Source organism: Oncorhynchus kisutch, linkage group LG21 (genome assembly GCF_002021735.2).
Source record: "Oncorhynchus kisutch isolate 150728-3 linkage group LG21, Okis_V2, whole genome shotgun sequence".
Classification (NCBI taxonomy): Eukaryota; Metazoa; Chordata; class Actinopteri; order Salmoniformes; family Salmonidae; genus Oncorhynchus; species Oncorhynchus kisutch.
Genome location: NC_034194.2, coordinates 4,210,307 through 4,230,346, shown reverse-complemented (window position 1 = coordinate 4,230,346; position 20,040 = coordinate 4,210,307). Strand labels below are relative to the sequence as shown.

The window sequence follows — 20,040 nt, the reverse complement described above, 5'->3', positions numbered from 1 at the left end:
ACAATTGCTCAGAGAAATATATATAGTTTAACATGTAATTCTCAAAAGCTAGGGGTCTGGATTATTGCCACCCATGTTTTCAATACTCCAGCACCCTGGGAGGATAACGACACTAATGTTTTATGAGATTGGAGAAGACATTGGGTGGGATCTTAGACCAAATCTCTCCAGGTCCTTGATTTATTTTGTCTGCGCTTGTGGACTGCCCTTTTCAATTCAAACCACAGGTTTTCAATGGATTTCAAGTCCGAAGACTGAGATGGCCATTGAAAATGTTGATTTTGTTCCCAAATAACAATTTCTTTGTGGATGTTGATGTGTCTTGCTGGAAGATCCACTGATGGCCAAGTTTCCGCCTCCTAGCAGAGAGGTAAACAGGTTTTGGACTAAAATATCCTGGTAGAGGGTAACGTTTATTTATTTATTTCATACAGTAATTTTAGCTAACCTTTATCAAGGGTATCAATAACTAGGTGCTTATTTTGATATCTTGTTATTTGACTGAATCAGAAATACAGATGTGGAGTAGAGGTTAAGTTTGTTTTAAATTCTCATAAAAAATCTGAACTAATCAAACAGCACTTGTTGCTCTTTGTACGTGTTGATATAATATTCATATTTAATGGAGAGAAAATAACGTTTCCCGAAACGGCTTTATAATATTATAATTCAATGAAGAAGAAAGAAAGTTTTCCCTCCTCAACTGCGTTAACTCCCTCCAGGCAGCAGATGGTGATATGTGTCTTTCAGGCGATGTTTTTAGTGTGACGTATAATCTAGTGGACGGAACGCTTCTTCAACAACTGCAGCCACCTTGGTAGCTCGCTAGCCAACAAATTCGGAACATTCAAGTTCTTTAGACAATTTCGTGGTTATTTGCCACTATGATTTAAACATAGTTATGTGGAAACAACTAGCTACCCCATTAAATGTAATATTTACGTTGTAAGTAGCTAGCTGGTTAAATTAGCACTAGTCTAGTTGCTAATGCTAACTAGCTAACATCCCCGACCATGAGCTTACTAAGCTACTCTCCTCCTGCTAAAGAAGATGAGGCCTGCTGGACAGAGAAAGAAACTCTCGTGGAAGAGGAGGATGTTACAAAACAAAAACAAGTAGAGGATGAGACTGTTACAGTGAAAGAAGAAGAAGAGAAAGAAGTTTCAGTGAAAGAAGAGGAAGATGCGTTCAGAGTGAAAGAGGAGGAGGAGGATGTTACAGTAAAAGAAGAGGAGGCCGAGAAAGAGGAGGATGCAGTTTATGGAGTGAAAGAGGAGGATGGGGAGATGACCTTCACATCCATAAAGGAGGAGGAGGAAACTGGATATCTGGGCCCGGTTTCCCAAAGGCAGCTTAAGGCCAGTGGTTCTAACGATGAATTTAACCATAAGGTGGTTTTTGGAAACCGGGGCCTGGTTAATACTAGTAAGTACAGTCTTAAATTCAGAGGCACAAACTCTGCAGTTGTTGAACTGATGTGTGGCGTTAAAGCGGAAATCTGCAATTGTTACATCCATATTTGGACTTTTAAATTATTTATTTCTAGCCATTGATTCTTGAAGAATATAACACATGCCTCATGAGCTTAGTTCACCTGTTGTACCCCATCAGAACCCCAAATAAGCTTTTAAGCTTTTTTTTACTCCAATGTTTAGAAACAATGTAAATCAACACTGTATAGCCTCAACATGGTTAAATCTATAATATTGATATCATGGATAGTCAGGCCTTGCATCCATAGGTCTGTCTATGAATTTGAGAGTAACATTTCTCCAACCCCATCATCATCTTTTTACCAAAACAGTGGTGGAATAGACTTGTTTTTTTTAACCTTTATTTAACTAGGCAAGTCAGTTAAGAACAAATTCTTATTTTCAATGACGGCCTAGGAACAGTGGGTTAACTGCCTGTTCAGGGGCAGAATGACAGATTTGTACCATGTCAGCTCGGGGGTTTGAACTTGCAACCTTCCGGTTACTAGTCCAACGCTCTAACCACTAGGCTACCCTGCCGCCCCGGGGGAATGAGAAGTGTAGCTATTGTAGCAACCATAACCCAAAACCTAGCGACCTCATCAAGAAGTTCAGACATCTTGGCGTAACAGTTATAAGGTGTTGGCTTGACAGTCACTGGACCCAGGTTTGAGTTCAGCTCAGGGCTACCCCCTGAATTCACTACACTATGAATACAAGGACTGGCCATCCATAAGGTCAAAATATAGTTTTGAGCAAGATTTCAAGGCTATACATTTTATTTATTTATTTACAGTTTGGAGGGTTGGAGCTACAAACGTATGTTTTGGTTTCTGGTCGGGGCACATTTATAGGCCTACATTTGTGCGCAGGACAGGTAGACTAGTCCTACTTCTATATGGGTAATCAGGTGTGCGTCCTTCCTCAACATTGACAGGAGTGTTTCAAACAAAAGACAATGAATAAATTGACAAAACTGACGTATCTTGCGGGATCAGGTCTGGGTGGTCTGCCATAGGCCACTTCATTTAGTATCCGTTTGGGTCGGCATGGGGAGTGATTGTATTTCCCAATACTATGTTGTACCGAAGTTGACCGACTGAAAGGGAGCGTGACTTTATGACTATAATTACTGTTCCCTGAAGGAGGGAAACAAGATTTACAACCCTTCCTGGTTTGGTGAAGAGCGGTATTAAATTGAAGGAATAAATCCGAGCCTCACGCTCATCACCAGCGTATTTAATAGTATGTTGCACTTAGTTTCCCTCCTTCAGGGAACAGTGGTTATAGTCATAACGTTACGTTTGTCATATGATTAACTTAAATACTGGATCTTGCTGTCGGACAGTTTTCTTGTATTCAGATCTCTTAAATGCACTCTACCTACGTAACATTTAGTGTCTCTTTATGTTACGCTGGGAAAACAGTCTTCATGGGCACAGAAATCCTACATTTCAGAGTTTGCTAAATCCAATGGTTCAAACCGAGAGTCACCTTAACTTTATTGACAACACCCACATGGATACCGTCATTAACGTCGTTCTTCAATAATTAGACATTCTTAATACTGTAAATATTTAGTTAGTCACATGTTCCAACTATCATCAGCTGATCCAGGAAATCATTTTCTGAATGCCAGTCGCATGACAAACATCACGACATGCAACAACAACCAAAGTTGTTCTTCATTCATTACTCTGGTAAATACAGTTATGCCATGCTCCACGTTGGTTCCAACATCTCTAAAAAATTTATGTTTATAGTTGGTGGGTGGGTTCTACAGTAGGTCTATGTTATTGTTAGGTGAAGTTATGGGTCCTACAGTAGGTCTATGTTGTTAGGTGAAGTTGTGTGGTCCTACACTAGGTCTATGCTGTTGTTACGTGAAGTTATGGGTCCTACAGTAGGTCTATGTTGTTAGGTGAAGTTATGTGTCCTACAGTAGGTCTATGTTGTTAGGTGAAGTTATGGGTTCTACAGTAGTTCTATGTTGTTGTTAGGTGACGTTATGGGTCCTACTGTAGGTCTATGTTGTGAGGTGAAGTTGTGGGTTTTACAGTAGGTCAATGTTATTGTTAGGTGAAGTTATGGGTCCTAAAGTAGGTCTATGTTGTTGTTAGGTGAAGTTATGGGTTCTACATAAGGTCTAACGACAACATAGACCTACTGTAGGACCCCATAACTTCACCTAACAACATATACCTAGGTCTATGTTGTTAGGTGAAGTGGGGGGTTCTACAGTAGGTCTATTTTGTTGTTGTTTGGTGAAGTTATGGTTTCTAGAGTAGGTCTATGATGTTGTTAGGTTAAGTTATGGCTCCTACAGTAGGTCTATGTTGTTGTTAGTTGAAGCTATGAGTCCTACAGTCAATCTAGGTTATTGTTAGGTGAAGTTATGGGGTCCTACAGTAGGTCTATGTTGTTGTTAGGTGAAGTTATGGGTTCTACAGTAGGTCTATGTTATTGTTAGGTAAAGTTATGGGTTATACAGTAGGTCTATGTTGTTGTTAGGTGAAGTTATGGGGTCCTACAGTAGGTCTATGTTGTTAGGTGAAGTTATGGGTCCTACAGTAGGTCTATGTTGTTGTTCGGTGAAGTTATGTGTCCTACAGTAGGTCTATGTTGTTAGGTGAAGTTATGGGTCCTACAGTAGGTCTATGTTAGGTGAAGTTATGGGTCCTACAGTAGGTCTATGTTGTTGTTAGTTGAAGCTATGAGTCCTACAGTCGATCTATGTAATTGTTAGGTGAAGTTATGGGGCCCTACAGTAGGTCTATGTTATTGTTAGGTGAAGTTATGGTTTCTACAGTAGGTTTTTGTTGGTAGGTGAAGTTATGGCTCCTACAGCAGGTCTATGTTATTGTTAGGTGGAGTTATGGGGTCCTACACTAGGTTTATGTTGTTATTTGAACTTATGGGGTCCTACAGTAGGTTTATGTTGTTAGATGAAGTTGTGGGTCCTACATTAGGTCTATGTTATTGTGAGGTGAAGTCATGGGTCCTACATTAGGTCTATGTTGTTGTTAGCTGACGTTATGGGTCCTACAGTAGGTCTATGTTGTTCTTAGTTGAAGTTTTGATTCCTACAGTAGGTATATGTGTTTGTTAGATGATGTTATGGCTCCTACAGTAGGTATATGTTATTGTTAGGTGAAGTTATGGGTCCTACAGTAGGTCTGTGTTGTTGTTGTTAGGTGACGTTATGGGCCCTACAGTAGGTCTATGTTGTTGTCAGGTAAAGTTATGGTTTCTACAGTAGGCTTTTGTTGTTAGGTGAAATTATGGCTCCTACAGTAGGTCTATGTTATTGTTAGGTGAAGTTATGGTGTCCTACAGTAGGTTTATGTTGTTAGGTGAAGTTATGGGGTCCTACAGTAGGTCTATGTTAGGTGAAGTTATGGAGTCCTACAGTAGGTCTATGTTAGGTGAAGTTATGGGTCCTACAGTTGTGCTATATTGTTGTTAGGTGAAGTTATGGGTCCTATATTAGCTCTATGTTATTGTTAGGTGAAACTATGGCTCCTACAGTAGGTCTGTGTTGTTGTTATGTGACGTTATGGGTCCTACAGTTGTGCTATGTTGTCGTTAGGTGAAGTTATGGCTCCTACAGTAGGTCTATGTTGTTAGTTGAAGCTATGAGTCCTACAGTAGGTCTATGTTAGGTGAAGTTATGGGTCCTACAGTTGTGCTATATTGTTGTTAGGTGAAGTTATGGGTCCTATATTAGCTCTATGTTATTGTTAGGTGAAGTCATGGGTTCTACAGTAGGTCTATGTTGTTGTTAGGTAAAGTTATGGGTCCTACAGTAGGTCTATGTTATTGTTAGGTGAAGTTATGTTGTCTACAGTAGGTTTTTGTTGTTAGGTTAAGTTATGGCTCCTACAGTAGATCTATGTTATTGTTGGGTGAAGTTATGGCTCCTACAGTCAATCTATGTTGTTGTTAGGTAAAGTTATGGGTCCTACAGTAGGTCTATGTTAGATGAAGTTATGGGTCCTACATTAGGTCTATGTTGTTGTTAGTTGAAGCTATGAGTCCTACAGTCGATCTATGTTATTGTTAGGTAAAGTTATGGGCCCAAATTAGGTCTATGTTTTTGTTAGGTGGAGTTATGGGTCCAAATTAGGTATATGTTGTTAGGTGAAGTTATGGGTTCTACAGTAGGTCTATGTTGTTAGGTGAAGTTATGGGGTTCTACAGTAGGTCTATGTTGTTGTTAGGTGAAGTTTTGGGTCCTATATTAGCTCTATGTTATGTGAGCGGACAAAGTAATTCTAAAGCGGGAAGGTGGAATAAACGAGTCAGGAGTAGGTTTTCTTGATTGAACACAGTTCTCTATTGAGGGCATTTGGTCAACACAAACACTCCAACATAATCAATGAAAATCTTCCAAGGAAAAACATACATCTTCTTCTCCAGATGAAACAGGAACACAATAGGATTATCTTTAAACTACAACAAAAGTCACGGGATTGTCACCGTCTTAGTGGTTCTTCCTGGATAGCTCCTCTGTCTCGGTGGCCATCTTCCACAGATAGTTTTCCCCTCTTCTCTCTGCTGGTTCCATTCTCTCTCTTATAGGGGAAGGAGAATATGTCATTAGTACCGTCAGCTGTGCTTAATTGCCTCTGGTTACCTTGTCTCCCATGCCTTGTTGGGCTACTATCCGTGAGCCCAGCCTGCCTTCTGGTGGTCCTTCCACAGTTATTGTTAGGTGAAGTTATGGCTCCTACAGTAGGTCTATGTTGTTGTCAGGTGACGTTATGGGTCCTACAGTTGTTCTTTGTTGTTGTTAGGTGAAGTTATGGCTCCTACAGAAGGTCTATGTTGTTGTTAGTTAAAGCTATGAGTCCTACAGTAGATCTATGTTATTGTTAGGTGAATTTATGGGTTCTACAGTAGGTCTATGTTATTGTTAGGTAAAGTTATGGGGTCCTACAGTAGGTCTATTTGTTGTTCGGTGAAGTTATGGGTCCTACAGTAGGTCTATGTTGTTCTTAGTTGAAGTTATGGGCCCTACAGTAGGTCTATGTTATTGTCAGGTAAAGTTATGGTTTCTACAGTAGTTTTTTTTTGTTAGGTGAAATTATGGCTCCTACAGTAAGTCTATGTTATTGTTAGGTGACGTTATGGGTCCTACAGTCGATCTATGTTATTGTTAGGTGAAGTTATGGGTTCTACAGTTGGTCTATTTTGTTGTTAGGTGAAGTTATGGGTCCTACAGTAGGTCCATGTTGTTTTTTGGTGAAGTTTTGGGTTCTACAGTAGGTCTATGTTGTTGTTAGGTGAAGTTATGGGTTCTACAGTAGGTCAATGTTATTGTTAGGTGAAGTTATGGGCCCTACAGTAGGTATATGTTATTGTTAGGTGAAGTTATGGGGTCCTTCAATAGGTTTATGTTAGGTGAAGTTGTGGGTCCTACAGTAGGTCTTTGTTAATGTGAGGTGAAGTCATGGGTTCTACAGTAGGTCTATGTTGTTGTTAGGTTAGGTTATGGGTCCTACAGTAGGTCTATGTTGTTCTTAGTTGAAGTTTTGATTCCTACAGTAGGTATATGTGTTTGTTAGATGATGTTATGGCTCCTACAGTAGGTATATGTTATTGTTAGGTGAAGTTATGGGTCCTACAGTAGGTCTGTGTTGTTGTTGTTAGGTGACGTTATGGGCCCTACAGTAGGTCTATGTTGTTGTCAGGTAAAGTTATGGTTTCTACAGTAGGCTTTTGTTGTTAGGTGAAATTATGGCTCCTACAGTAGGTCTATGTTATTGTTAGGTGAAGTTATGGTGTCCTACAGTAGGTTTATGTTGTTAGGTGAAGTTATGGGGTCCTACAGTAGGTCTATGTTAGGTGAAGTTATGGAGTCCTACAGTAGGTCTATGTTAGGTGAAGTTATGGGTCCTACAGTTGTGCTATATTGTTGTTAGGTGAAGTTATGGGTCCTATATTAGCTCTATGTTATTGTTAGGTGAAACTATGGCTCCTACAGTAGGTCTGTGTTGTTGTTATGTGACGTTATGGGTCCTACAGTTGTGCTATGTTGTCGTTAGGTGAAGTTATGGCTCCTACAGTAGGTCTATGTTGTTAGTTGAAGCTATGAGTCCTACAGTAGGTCTATGTTAGGTGAAGTTATGGGTCCTACAGTTGTGCTATATTGTTGTTAGGTGAAGTTATGGGTCCTATATTAGCTCTATGTTATTGTTAGGTGAAGTCATGGGTTCTACAGTAGGTCTATGTTGTTGTTAGGTAAAGTTATGGGTCCTACAGTAGGTCTATGTTATTGTTAGGTGAAGTTATGTTGTCTACAGTAGGTTTTTGTTGTTAGGTTAAGTTATGGCTCCTACAGTAGATCTATGTTATTGTTGGGTGAAGTTATGGCTCCTACAGTCAATCTATGTTGTTGTTAGGTAAAGTTATGGGTCCTACAGTAGGTCTATGTTAGATGAAGTTATGGGTCCTACATTAGGTCTATGTTGTTGTTAGTTGAAGCTATGAGTCCTACAGTCGATCTATGTTATTGTTAGGTAAAGTTATGGGCCCAAATTAGGTCTATGTTTTTGTTAGGTGGAGTTATGGGTCCAAATTAGGTATATGTTGTTAGGTGAAGTTATGGGTTCTACAGTAGGTCTATGTTGTTAGGTGAAGTTATGGGGTTCTACAGTAGGTCTATGTTGTTGTTAGGTGAAGTTTTGGGTCCTATATTAGCTCTATGTTATGTGAGCGGACAAAGTAATTCTAAAGCGGGAAGGTGGAATAAACGAGTCAGGAGTAGGTTTTCTTGATTGAACACAGTTCTCTATTGAGGGCATTTGGTCAACACAAACACTCCAACATAATCAATGAAAATCTTCCAAGGAAAAACATACATCTTCTTCTCCAGATGAAACAGGAACACAATAGGATTATCTTTAAACTACAACAAAAGTCACGGGATTGTCACCGTCTTAGTGGTTCTTCCTGGATAGCTCCTCTGTCTCGGTGGCCATCTTCCACAGATAGTTTTCCCCTCTTCTCTCTGCTGGTTCCATTCTCTCTCTTATAGGGGAAGGAGAATATGTCATTAGTACCGTCAGCTGTGCTTAATTGCCTCTGGTTACCTTGTCTCCCATGCCTTGTTGGGCTACTATCCGTGAGCCCAGCCTGCCTTCTGGTGGTCCTTCCACAGTTATTGTTAGGTGAAGTTATGGCTCCTACAGTAGGTCTATGTTGTTGTCAGGTGACGTTATGGGTCCTACAGTTGTTCTTTGTTGTTGTTAGGTGAAGTTATGGCTCCTACAGAAGGTCTATGTTGTTGTTAGTTAAAGCTATGAGTCCTACAGTAGATCTATGTTATTGTTAGGTGAATTTATGGGTTCTACAGTAGGTCTATGTTATTGTTAGGTAAAGTTATGGGGTCCTACAGTAGGTCTATTTGTTGTTCGGTGAAGTTATGGGTCCTACAGTAGGTCTATGTTGTTCTTAGTTGAAGTTATGGGCCCTACAGTAGGTCTATGTTATTGTCAGGTAAAGTTATGGTTTCTACAGTAGTTTTTTTTTGTTAGGTGAAATTATGGCTCCTACAGTAAGTCTATGTTATTGTTAGGTGACGTTATGGGTCCTACAGTCGATCTATGTTATTGTTAGGTGAAGTTATGGGTTCTACAGTTGGTCTATTTTGTTGTTAGGTGAAGTTATGGGTCCTACAGTAGGTCCATGTTGTTTTTTGGTGAAGTTTTGGGTTCTACAGTAGGTCTATGTTGTTGTTAGGTGAAGTTATGGGTTCTACAGTAGGTCAATGTTATTGTTAGGTGAAGTTATGGGCCCTACAGTAGGTATATGTTATTGTTAGGTGAAGTTATGGGGTCCTTCAATAGGTTTATGTTAGGTGAAGTTGTGGGTCCTACAGTAGGTCTTTGTTAATGTGAGGTGAAGTCATGGGTTCTACAGTAGGTCTATGTTGTTGTTAGGTTAGGTTATGGGTCCTACAGTAGGTCTATGTTGTTGTTAGTTTAAGTTATGGTTCCTACAGTAGGTCTGTGTTGTTAGGTGAATTTATGTGTCCAATTTGGCTAACACTTAGTGGACAAACACTCATTGTCAGGCTGATGGCAAAGCTAGCCAAATAGCATTTTATGTGTTTTTTTAAGTATTAAAACCTGTCAAGGACTGGGAACCCCGCAACAGCCAGTGAAAGTGCAGGGCACCAAATTCAAAACAACAAAATCTCATAATTACAATTCCTCAAGCATACTAGTATTTTACACCATTTTAAAGATAAAATTATCATTCATCCAGCCACAGTGTCTGATTTCAAAAAGGATTTACAGCGAAAGCACCACGAACAATTGTTAGGTCTCCACCAAGCCACAGAAAAAAACAGCCATTTTTCCAGCCAAAGAGAGGAATCACAAAAAGCAGAAATAGAGACAAAATTAATCCCTACCTTTGATCTTCATCAGATGACACTCATAGGACTTCATGTTACACAATACATGTATGTTTTGTTTGATAAAGTTAATATTTATATTTAAAAAATCTGAGTTTACAGTCTGTACAAATTAAGTGGAACGTAGCTACCTTTCACGTGAGCGCGCCAGACCGAGGCTGTGGCACTCTGCCAGACCACTCACTCAAAGAGCCCTTATGAGCCCCTCCTTTACCGTAGAATCCTCAAAACTGTTTCTAAATCCTGTTGACTTCTAGTGGAAGCCTTGGGATGTGAAACATAACTAATATCCCACGGTATCTTCAATAGGGGCTGAGTTGAAAAACTTCAAACCTCAGATTTCCCACTTCCTGGTTGGATTTTTTATCAGGTTTTTGCCTGCCATATGAGTTCTGTTATACTCACAGACATCATTCAAACAGTTTTAGAAACTTCAGAGAGTTTTCTATCAAAATGTACTAATTATATGCATATTCTAGCTTTTACGGCTGAGTAGCAGGCAGCTTAATTTGGGCACGTTTTTCATCCAAGCTACCCAATACTGCCCCGTACCCCAGTTGATTTGCAACAATAACATAAACATTATATTCAGCAGGCCATTCAAATGAGCCTCATTATAATCCAACAGTAATGTGAAATGCACTCATAAGCAACCTGCAAATGGAGGCTATTTTTTTCTGTCAGCCTATGAGAACTCCCCTGAGTTTTCCCCCACGGTGGTGAATTAGTGAATAGGCACAGATCTTAATGTGAGTTTCCTTGAGTAGCACTCCTGAGACATTGTGAAAACTAAAATCTTCGCTCACCAATTTTGCTCATTAACAGGGAGGCGTTTCTGCAATCAAATTGTGTGCGCATCGCCCTCGTGCCGCAATTTTATCAAACAGAAAGGGGCCAATATTGGAGACCAAAAGTCACCTGGCGCACTGCTTAGGATGTCAACAACTTTACTAACTTAATTCTAGTTACCACTAATGTGAAAACAAGACAAAATGACTTGTTGCTAACTTGACTGTCTTAATTGTCAAATAATTTAACAGACGTCAATTGTTGTACAACTTCATGGGTATACTCTGGGCATCACCTTTTACCTCAAATAAACAGTGGATTTTTTTTGTGTGGGCTTCTAACCATCTGTTTGACTTTGTTGTTCACACAGAAGAGAGACGTGACTATTGTGGGTCCTCTGGGGAGTCTCAACAACCTCATGAAGCTGACAAGGCAGATCAGAGTCTCTCCCAATCAGAACACCTCAAGAAACACCAACAGAGACCCACCGGGAAGAAATGTCATTGCTGCTCTGACTGTGGGAAGAGATTCAACTCTTCAGGAGACCTTAAAATACATCAAAGAATTCACACTGGAGAGAAATCTTATGGCTGTGATCAATGTGGGAAGAGATTTACTGATTCAAGCAGCCTGAAATCACACCAGAAAACACACACACGAGATAAATCCTATAGCTGTTATCAATGTGGGAAAAGTTGTACTACATCTAGCCATCTAATTGTACACCAGCGAACACACACAGGAGAGAAACCTTTTAGCTGTGATCAATGTGGGAAGAAATTTACTGTGTCAAACTCCTTGATGGTGCACCAGAGAATACACACAGGAAAGAAATCTTATAGCTGTAGTCAATGTGGGAAGAGTTTTACTCAACCAGAAAGCCTGATTGTGCACCAGAGAATACACACAGGAGAGAAACCTTATATCTGTTATCAATGTGGGAAAAGTTGTACGACATCTAGCCATCTAATTGTACACCAGAGAACACACACAGGAGAGAAACCATTTAGCTGTCATCAATGTGGGAAGAGTTTTGGTAAATCTAGCCATCTAATTGTACACCACCGAACACACACAGGAGAGAAACCTTTTAGCTGTAGTCAATGTGGGAAGAGTTTTAGTCAATCTAGTGATCTGACAGTGCACCAGAGAACACACACAGGAGAGAAACCTTATAGCTGTGGTCAATGTGGGAAGAGTTTTGTTCAATCTGGCCATCTGACAGTGCACCAGAGAACACACACAGGAGAGAAACCATTTAGCTGTCATCAATGCGGGAAGAGTTTTGGTACATCTAGCCATCTAATTGTACACCACCGAACACACACAGGAGAGAAACCTTTTAGCTGTAGTCAATGTGGGAAGAGTTTTAGTCAATCTAGTGATCTGACAGTGCACCAGAGAACACACACAGGAGAGAAACCTTATAGCTGTGGTCAATGTGGGAAGAGTTTTGTTCAATCTGGCCATCTGACAGTGCACCAGAGAACACACACAGGAGAGAAAACTTATAGCTGTGGTCAATGTGGGAAGAGTTTTAGTACATCTGGGTATCTGACTATACACCAGAGAACACACGCAGGGGGGAAACTTTGTAGCTGTCATAAATGTGACAAGAAATTCTCAGATAAAAGACTTCTGATCAAACATCAGAAAATACATACATGAAGCAATTGTTTCTTGAAATCAATGAAATATCCCACCTAGCAAAATGCAATTGAAAAGACATTGAAAAGAAGACTATGACCGAAGTCCAAAATACGTTCGGTTTTAGTTGAAAGTTAAAAATATGTATTTTCTGTGGGGTTTTTTAATTACTTGAAAACGACTTAATTTCAATGTACTTGCAGCCTATACACATGGACGCAGTATGATAAATTAGTCTGTCATCAATTTTATTAACAATCTGACATCACTCCAGTATTTCTTGACACATTCAAATGCTAATTGTCTTTATTCCACTACTGAAGAAGCATGTCTCCAATCACCCCATATTTCAAACATTCAGCCTGACAAAAGATACATATTTTATTATTCCATGCCTCACCATTAAGTGAATTATTGCCAATACATATTAACAAAGGGGTAGTACATTTGGTTTTGATATATTTACATTTCTTGTAACAGTTAGTAATCATAATTATTTAACTGACTATTTTGGGTACAATTATATTGACATTGTTGCACTGTTTTTAGAATATCAGGGATAATTCTCAGATGTTCCAACCCAAATGTACTAGAGCATGACATTGGGGACTGGGCCCCCGATCCTATAACATGCCTATCGAGTGAACCCTGAAAAGAGAAAGAAGATCCGCAGTGAGGGGGAAAGTTACTACGGATATTAAGGAGCTAGTTCTAGAAGCTAGTGAGTTTTAGGATTCTATAGAAAGAAAAAGGAGAAAATATATTATTTTATATTGTTATTTAGAAGTGTTTTTTCTTGTTTTTAATTGTTGACAGCCAGTAGACGCCATGTTTATATTGGTGAAGCATTGTAGTTGATTATAATGTGAAATGGAAGTTGTTTTTTGTATGTGGTGAGCAAACTTGTCCAACAAAAATAAAGGATTTATTTGTTGTCTTAAGGGGTAAGGTGTTCCAGGCTTTGGTTTTTCCATTTACGTTTTGAGGTTGGACTTTAGCACGAATAGCTCGTTAGCACGTGGGACGCACTGATTGGTGTCACCTCTTTAGTCAGTATGTGTTACACCTGTGCTGGCTTGTCCATCTCTTTAGTGGGAAGGTGTTTCACCTGAGTTGGTCCAGGTTATATTTAAGAGTGTCTGGCCCAGTGCTCCAGTTGTCTTGAAAGATGTGGAGAGTCAACACCTTCAGTTTCTCCACCTTTTTTGGTTAAAGATGTTTTCATTTCAGGTTGAAGCTTCTTTCTGAAGAGAGCTTATTTTTTTAAATGAATCAATACAAGCAAACAAGATCGGTTCCGGGGATTGGTATGGCAAATACCTTACGATTTGCCTGGACTGAAAAGGAGATGGAGCCGTGGAGTAGAGAGACATTTGGAAGGACCATTTTGATGGGATGCCTCAGGATAGAGGTGAAGGAAGTGCTCTGCCTTCAAGGGAACCCGAATGAGAAGGTGTGACGTTGTGACGTTTCACAAAGAAGAAAAACATGACGAAGTAATGAAGATGGCAAAGGAAGCGGAGAAAACGGGACCCCTGTGCCATTATGCGGTGACCAGCCTGGCGAAGAACAACTTCAGGGTGGTCACCGTAACCATGTACAATCCGCATGTGAAAGATGAAGAGGTGAGGGCCTTTCTGGGGAGGTACATGGACAATGTCTCCTCAGCGAGGTACCTCAGGGACTCCCTGGGTTTCTGGAACGGGAGGAGAGGGTTCCAGGCGTTACTCAGGGAGTCCCCGAAGAGTGTGGATGGCTACCTCCATCCTCCGGCAATGTTCTCCCTGGGGGCTGACAGGGGAACCCTATACTATGCACGTCAGCCCCCGTTCTGCAGGCGTTGTATACCCTGGCCTCGTGCAGTAACAAGAAATGTCGTTTTTGTGGGTCGGAAGAGCACGAGGCCAGGGAGTGTGACGAGCCCAAGGCTTGCCACGGGTGTGGCTCCAGAGGACACCTGTGGCGTGATTGCCCGGATCGTCACAGGTCATACGCGTCTGCAGCTGGGGGGGGAGCGGGGGATGGAGGGAGGAAAGAAAGGACGCGTGCGGATTGTACGGATGGCACAGGGGAAAAGAAGGCAAGAGAAGAGGATGGAAAGAAGGAAGAAATGAGAAGGAAAAGGCGGGAAGAAGGAAAGAGTGGAAAAGAAGAGGAGAAGGAAAAGGCAGAAGAACGTAAAGGAGCGGTGAAGGGGACAGTGGTGCGAGAAGGAGTGGAAGAGGGAACTGGGACAGTGACGGAGAAGGAGGGAGGAGTGGAGGTGGGAGGGGAGGGGAGGGGAAGGAGTGGGGGGACAGCCTGCCAGGCTTCCTCGAGGTCAAAATGAGGGATTTGGTGGAGGAGTTAGCGGGGATGGGACGTTGTGTCTCCCCGCTACCTCCTTCACCAAAGAAGAAAGGGATGAAGAGGGGGAGCTTGGCAGGAAGTGAGAGGGAGGGGGGGCTAAGAGAGTGGCTGGGGGGGAGGGTAATTTGTCCTCCCGGTTTGCCTCAGCCCCTTGCATTTTAGTGGATGACTCCAGTGAGGGGTCGGTGGGCTGTTTGCTAGAGGGATCCCAACTCCTGTTTGAGGAGATGGGGTCCCCTACATGCAGCCCCGAGGCAAACAGGGAGGGGGGGATGGTGGGTGGGGAGGGAGGACCCAACACACTGCCTGGGTCATGGGTTGGGATGGAGGACGGGGGGGCGTCGGGAGAGGAGAGGACGTCCCCGCCGGTGGAGATGGACCAGGGGAGCATCGGGTGAGTCTCCTGTTTTTTTTGTTTTTTTGTTTGTTGTTAATAATTAAATGAATAGTTCTGTTTCTTTTTTTAGTCTAAATGTTAGGGGGTTAAGGAATAATGTTAAAAGGAGGGCGGTTTTTTGTTATTTAGAGGGTGTGGGGTTTGATTTCTGTTTTTTACAGGAGGTTCACCTGAGGGATGGTGGGGATGTGTGTAGATTTAAGAGGGAGTGGGATAAGGGGGAATCTTTTTGGGGCATAGGAAGGGTGCACTCAACAGGAGTAGGGATTTTGTGTGGGCATAGAGAGGTTAAAATAGAGAACACTTTTGTAATAATGCAGGGTAGAGTTTTGGGGATAGATGTTAAGTTTAGAGAAGCTAGATATAGGTTAATTGGGGTGTATGGGCCACAGGTGGCGGCAGACAGGAGGGAGATGGTGGACTGTCTGGCGCCCCTGTGTGTTACAAACAGGCACTTGGTGATAGGAGGAGACTTTAATATAGATTTAGGGGTAGGCGGTGATAGCAGTGCAGGTGCCATCTCTGGGCTAATGGCTTGCCATGGTCTGGTTGATGGTGGCCTGCACACTACTCCGGCAATGGTCGGTCCTACATGGGTCAACTCCAGGGGGGTTGCGCGGAGGCTCGACTACATTTTTGTATCCAGGTCTTTGGGTCAGTTGTCTAGGCGGCTGTTGCCTGTTTTCTTCACGGATCACGACGGGGTGTTCCTGCAGGTGGGGTCGCCAGTCTGCCTCTTCGGTAGGGGGTACTGGAAGTTAGATCGGGATATACTGGAGGAGCAGGCTTTCGTTGACGCATTTTTTTGTTTCTTTCAGAGGCTTGACGGCCTCCGGTCCATGTGCGAGGGGGTGTTAGTGGTGGGATTTAGTTAAGGTGAGGATTAGGGCTTTTATAATAGGATATTGTAGAAGGAAAAAAAGGGAGGAAAGGAGGGAGGTGGATCGTATCCAAAGGTTAATTGAACTCGAGTACGAGGCAGGCAACCTCGGCGGGTCGATTGACTGGGAGAGATTCGCAGCCCTAAAGGCGCAGCTCAGGGAGCTGCAGGAGCAGAAGGCTCGAGCTTTCCTGGAGCGTGCGCATAGTGGCTTTCTAGAACATAATGAGACTTGTTCCGCTATGTTCTTTAAGTCGGTTAGGGCCAGGCAGAGTAGGAAGGTAATGCATGGAGTTAGGGAAGAAAATGGTAGTATAGTAAGTAAACCAGAGGAAATGGTCAGGGTGACAACTGATCATTTCCAAGGATTATTTAAGGAAAGGGAAATAGATGTAGAGCAGGGAAACGTGTTTTTAGAACACTTGTCCCGGCGGTTGCCAGAGGACATTAGAGACGTGATGGAGGCCCAGATCTCACTAGAAGAGGTTGAGAGCGCTCTTAGGAGGATGGGAAAAGGGAAGGTGCCTGGGATGGATGGGCTGCCGGCTGAGTTTTACCTCAAGTTTTGGGGTATACTTGGACCAGTGGTTCTCGAAGTCTTGAAGGCCATCCTTGAGACGGGGGTCCCGGGGGGATCAATGTCTGTTGGTGTGCTGTCACTTCTTTATAAGAAGGGGGAAGTGCTTCTACACCTGCATTGCTTGCTGTTTGGAGTTTTACGCTGGGTTTCTGTACAGCACTTTGAGATATCGGCTGATGTACGAAGGGCTATATAAATAAATTTGATTTGATCGCTTGGGTTGAAGATAGAGGGCTGCCTTTAATGGTAGCAGCGCTAGATCAGGCGAAAGCTTTTGATCGCGTGAATAGATCTTTTCTATTCAGGGTGTTAGGTAGATTAGGATTTGGGGAGAAGTTTATAGGATGGATCCGTACTTTATATGTCGGAGCGGGGTGTCGAGTTAGTGTAAATAGTCACTTAGGTGACGTTTTTGACCTCCTGTCTGGGGTCAGGCAGGGATGCCCACTCTCGGCTCTCCTCTTCGTTCTGTACATGGAGCCTCTGGGGGCTGCCATTAGGGCAGACACAGGGGTGGAAGGCTTGTTGATCCCTGGAAGTGGTGGGCTGCGTGTTAAGATGACGCAGTACGCCGACGACACTTGCCTGACAAGGTCCCTTGCCATCTTTGGGGATTTCACCCGAGCGTCGGGAGCAGTTCTGAACCATGCAAAGTCTTCCGTCAAGTTTTTCGGAAGATGGCGCGGTAGAACGGATGTGCCTGGGGGGTTATCTCTCTGTGAAGGGGCCCTGAGGATTCTCGGGGTTCATTTTGAGACCTCCGGCTCAGCGACGCTAAACTGGAACATGCGTATCGCAGTGGTACAGAGGAAGCTAGCAATGTGGAAGGCTAGGTATTTGTCTATTATGGGCAAAGTCCTGGTCCTAAAGGTGGATGTGTTGCCGTCTCTTTTGTATTTGGCATACATCTACCCATTGCCGGCTTGTCTGAGGAGGCCTCTAGTGAGGCTTGTGTTTCAGTTTATGTGGAGTGGCAGGTGCGAGTGGGTCGCCAGGGCACGCATGATCTGTCCCATCGGGGAGGGAGGTAGGGGGGTACCACATTTCCCCCTCACGCTGGACGCCAATTTTGTTTCTTTCTTGTTGACGGAGCTTGCTCGTCCGGTTATACACCCGTCCGGTTACCTCCTGCGGGTGTTCTTCTCGTATAAGGCGAGAAGCGTAATGGTGTGGTCTAACGCGGGTCCTCGGGCAGAACAGCTGCCGTGGCACTTTGGCCATGCGGCCAAGTGGCTGCGTGTGCACCCCGAGGTTGAAGTTGCCCGAGTAGGTTTAGACCACAGGCACCTGTACGAGGAGGTCAGGCAGGCAGGGAGTCCTGCGCCTGTAGCGGGCATCTCGTCAGTGGTCTGGGAGGGAGTGCAGGTGCGGGGCCTGGACAACAGGCTCAAGGACCTGAATTGGTTGGGCCTCCATAAGCGCTTGCCGGTACGTGCCATCTTGTACCGGTATAGTTTGGTGCAATCCCCCACCTGTCCAAGATCCTCTTGTGGCAGGGAGGAGACTGTGCGCCATGCCTTCTGGGACGGTGCCTTTGCCGGACTAGTCTGGGCTAGGGCACGGGTGATGCTAGGTGTGGTTAGGAGTGATTTTGTTTTGACATGGGCTAGGCTAGAGAGAGGCGTAGGGAGAGCAAAGGGAACGGATAGGGACAGGTTTCTGCTCTGGCTTCTCATGAGTCTCTTTAAAAAGGGAATTTTGTCAAGACAGAATTTTGTCAAGACAGGGAGAGATTGGGGGGTGGAAGGGATAGTGAGAAGGGTGGAAGGTGATTTGAGGGGGAAGAGGGAGGAGAGGAAGTAGGGGAAGCATGTGGCACGGGAGAGGTGGAAAGGGGGTTTAGGGCTGGGAGTGTTAGAGTGAGTTTGGTAAGGGGATAGATTAGGGAAGGGGAGATAGGGAAAGGGTTAGGTATTGGTTAGGTATGACGGGGAGGGACGATGCTCCCCTGAGGTTTGTTTTTGTTTGATGTTTTTGTAAATAGAATTAATTAAGAATGAATGAGAATTATGATTTTGTAATAGTATGAATGGTATTGATTGTAATAAATTATTTTAACCACCTTTTTGGTTCGCTTCCTGTCTTTAAGTGTGGTGTGGGTTTTTCTTTTGTTTTCCTCTTCTTGGGCAATTTAGTGAGTCTCATGGTGGGTGTCTTTTAGGTCCCAGTTGTTGTTACTAGTCAACTTTCAGTGGACACCCAGTGTCTTTCTCCTAGAAAACAAGCTAATATTTTGGGTTGGATATTGCATCCAATTAATATTTTAATCAATGGCAATGTTAGTCTTTCAGTTGTTAGTCTTCTGTTTTTTTTATCCTCTTTTGTTTGTGTACTAAATAGTTCTGTTATTTCATTGGTTTTGATTATGTTTTTCCTGTGAAGCCATTGTGTTGCATCCATGTCTGAATTGTGTTGTATAAATAAAGCTTGATTTGATTTTAACATATTGCAAAACAAATGAATCCAATGACTGACCAATCAACAGACTCTTTCAAAACCAACTTATCTTAGTATGAAAAACTGTATAAATGCAGATATATTAATATCTTACACTATGTCAAAATAGTGCATGGTATGTACGTTTAGTATAAAAAGCAATAGTATCTCATTATGCTAATCTGTTTGTGGGTTTGTTTTAGAATAACAGACAGGAATTCGTATTTGGTTTTAAAAATACTTAAGTATCAAAAGTAAATGTAATTTCTAAAATATACTTCAAATAATTTCACATTCCTTATATTAAGCAAACCAGACGGCACCATTTTCTTGTTTTTACTATTTACGGATAGCCATGCGCACACTCCCAACAATCAGACATATTTGACAAACGATGCATTTATGTTTAGTGAGTCAGCCAGATCAGAGGCAGTAGGGATGACCAGGGATGTTCTCTTGATAATGCGTGTGTTGGACCATTTTCCTGTCCTGCTAAGCATGCAAAATGTAACGAGTACTTTTGGTTGACAGGGAAAATATATAGCGTAAAAAGTACAATATTTTCTCTAGGAATGTATTGAAGTAAAAGTTGTCAAAAATATACATAAGTACAGATACCCCCCCCAAAACGACTTAAGTGGTACTTTAAAGTATTTTTACTTAAGTACTTTACACCACTGTAAAAATATGACCCAGGATGACAGCCTCACGCCCAAACCTCCCTGTCCTCCAGACCAACACGTTCAATGCTTCCTTCAGTACTCCCCAAACCTCGCCTCCCTCCAGACCAACACGTTCAATGTTTCCTTCAGTACTCCCCAAACCACCCTCCAGACCAACACGTTCAATGCTTCCTTCAGTACTCCCCAAACCACCCTCCAGACCAACACGTTCAATGCTTCCTTCAGTACTCCCCAAACCTCCCCTCCCTCCAGACCAACACGTTCAATGCTTCCTTCAGTACTCCCCAAACCTCCCCTCCCTCCAGACCAACACGTTCAATGCTTCCTTCAGTACTCCCCAAACCTCCCCACCCTCCAGACCAACATGTTCAATGCTTCCTTCAGT

At 42.7% G+C, this 20,040-nt stretch overlaps 1 protein-coding gene across 1 annotated transcript; it reads left to right on the top strand.

Annotated features, from left to right (window-relative positions):
• Nucleotides 1-765: 765 nt before the first annotated feature.
• On the top strand, nucleotides 766-13,208 carry LOC116356145 (zinc finger protein OZF-like). Its single transcript, XM_031800093.1, has 2 exons — nucleotides 766-1,425; nucleotides 11,054-13,208. Exons 1-2 carry the CDS (start codon nucleotides 1,014-1,016, stop codon nucleotides 12,349-12,351), a joined length of 1,710 nt encoding a protein of 569 aa, XP_031655953.1. The 5' UTR covers nucleotides 766-1,013; the 3' UTR covers nucleotides 12,352-13,208.
• Nucleotides 13,209-20,040: the final 6,832 nt, after the last annotated feature.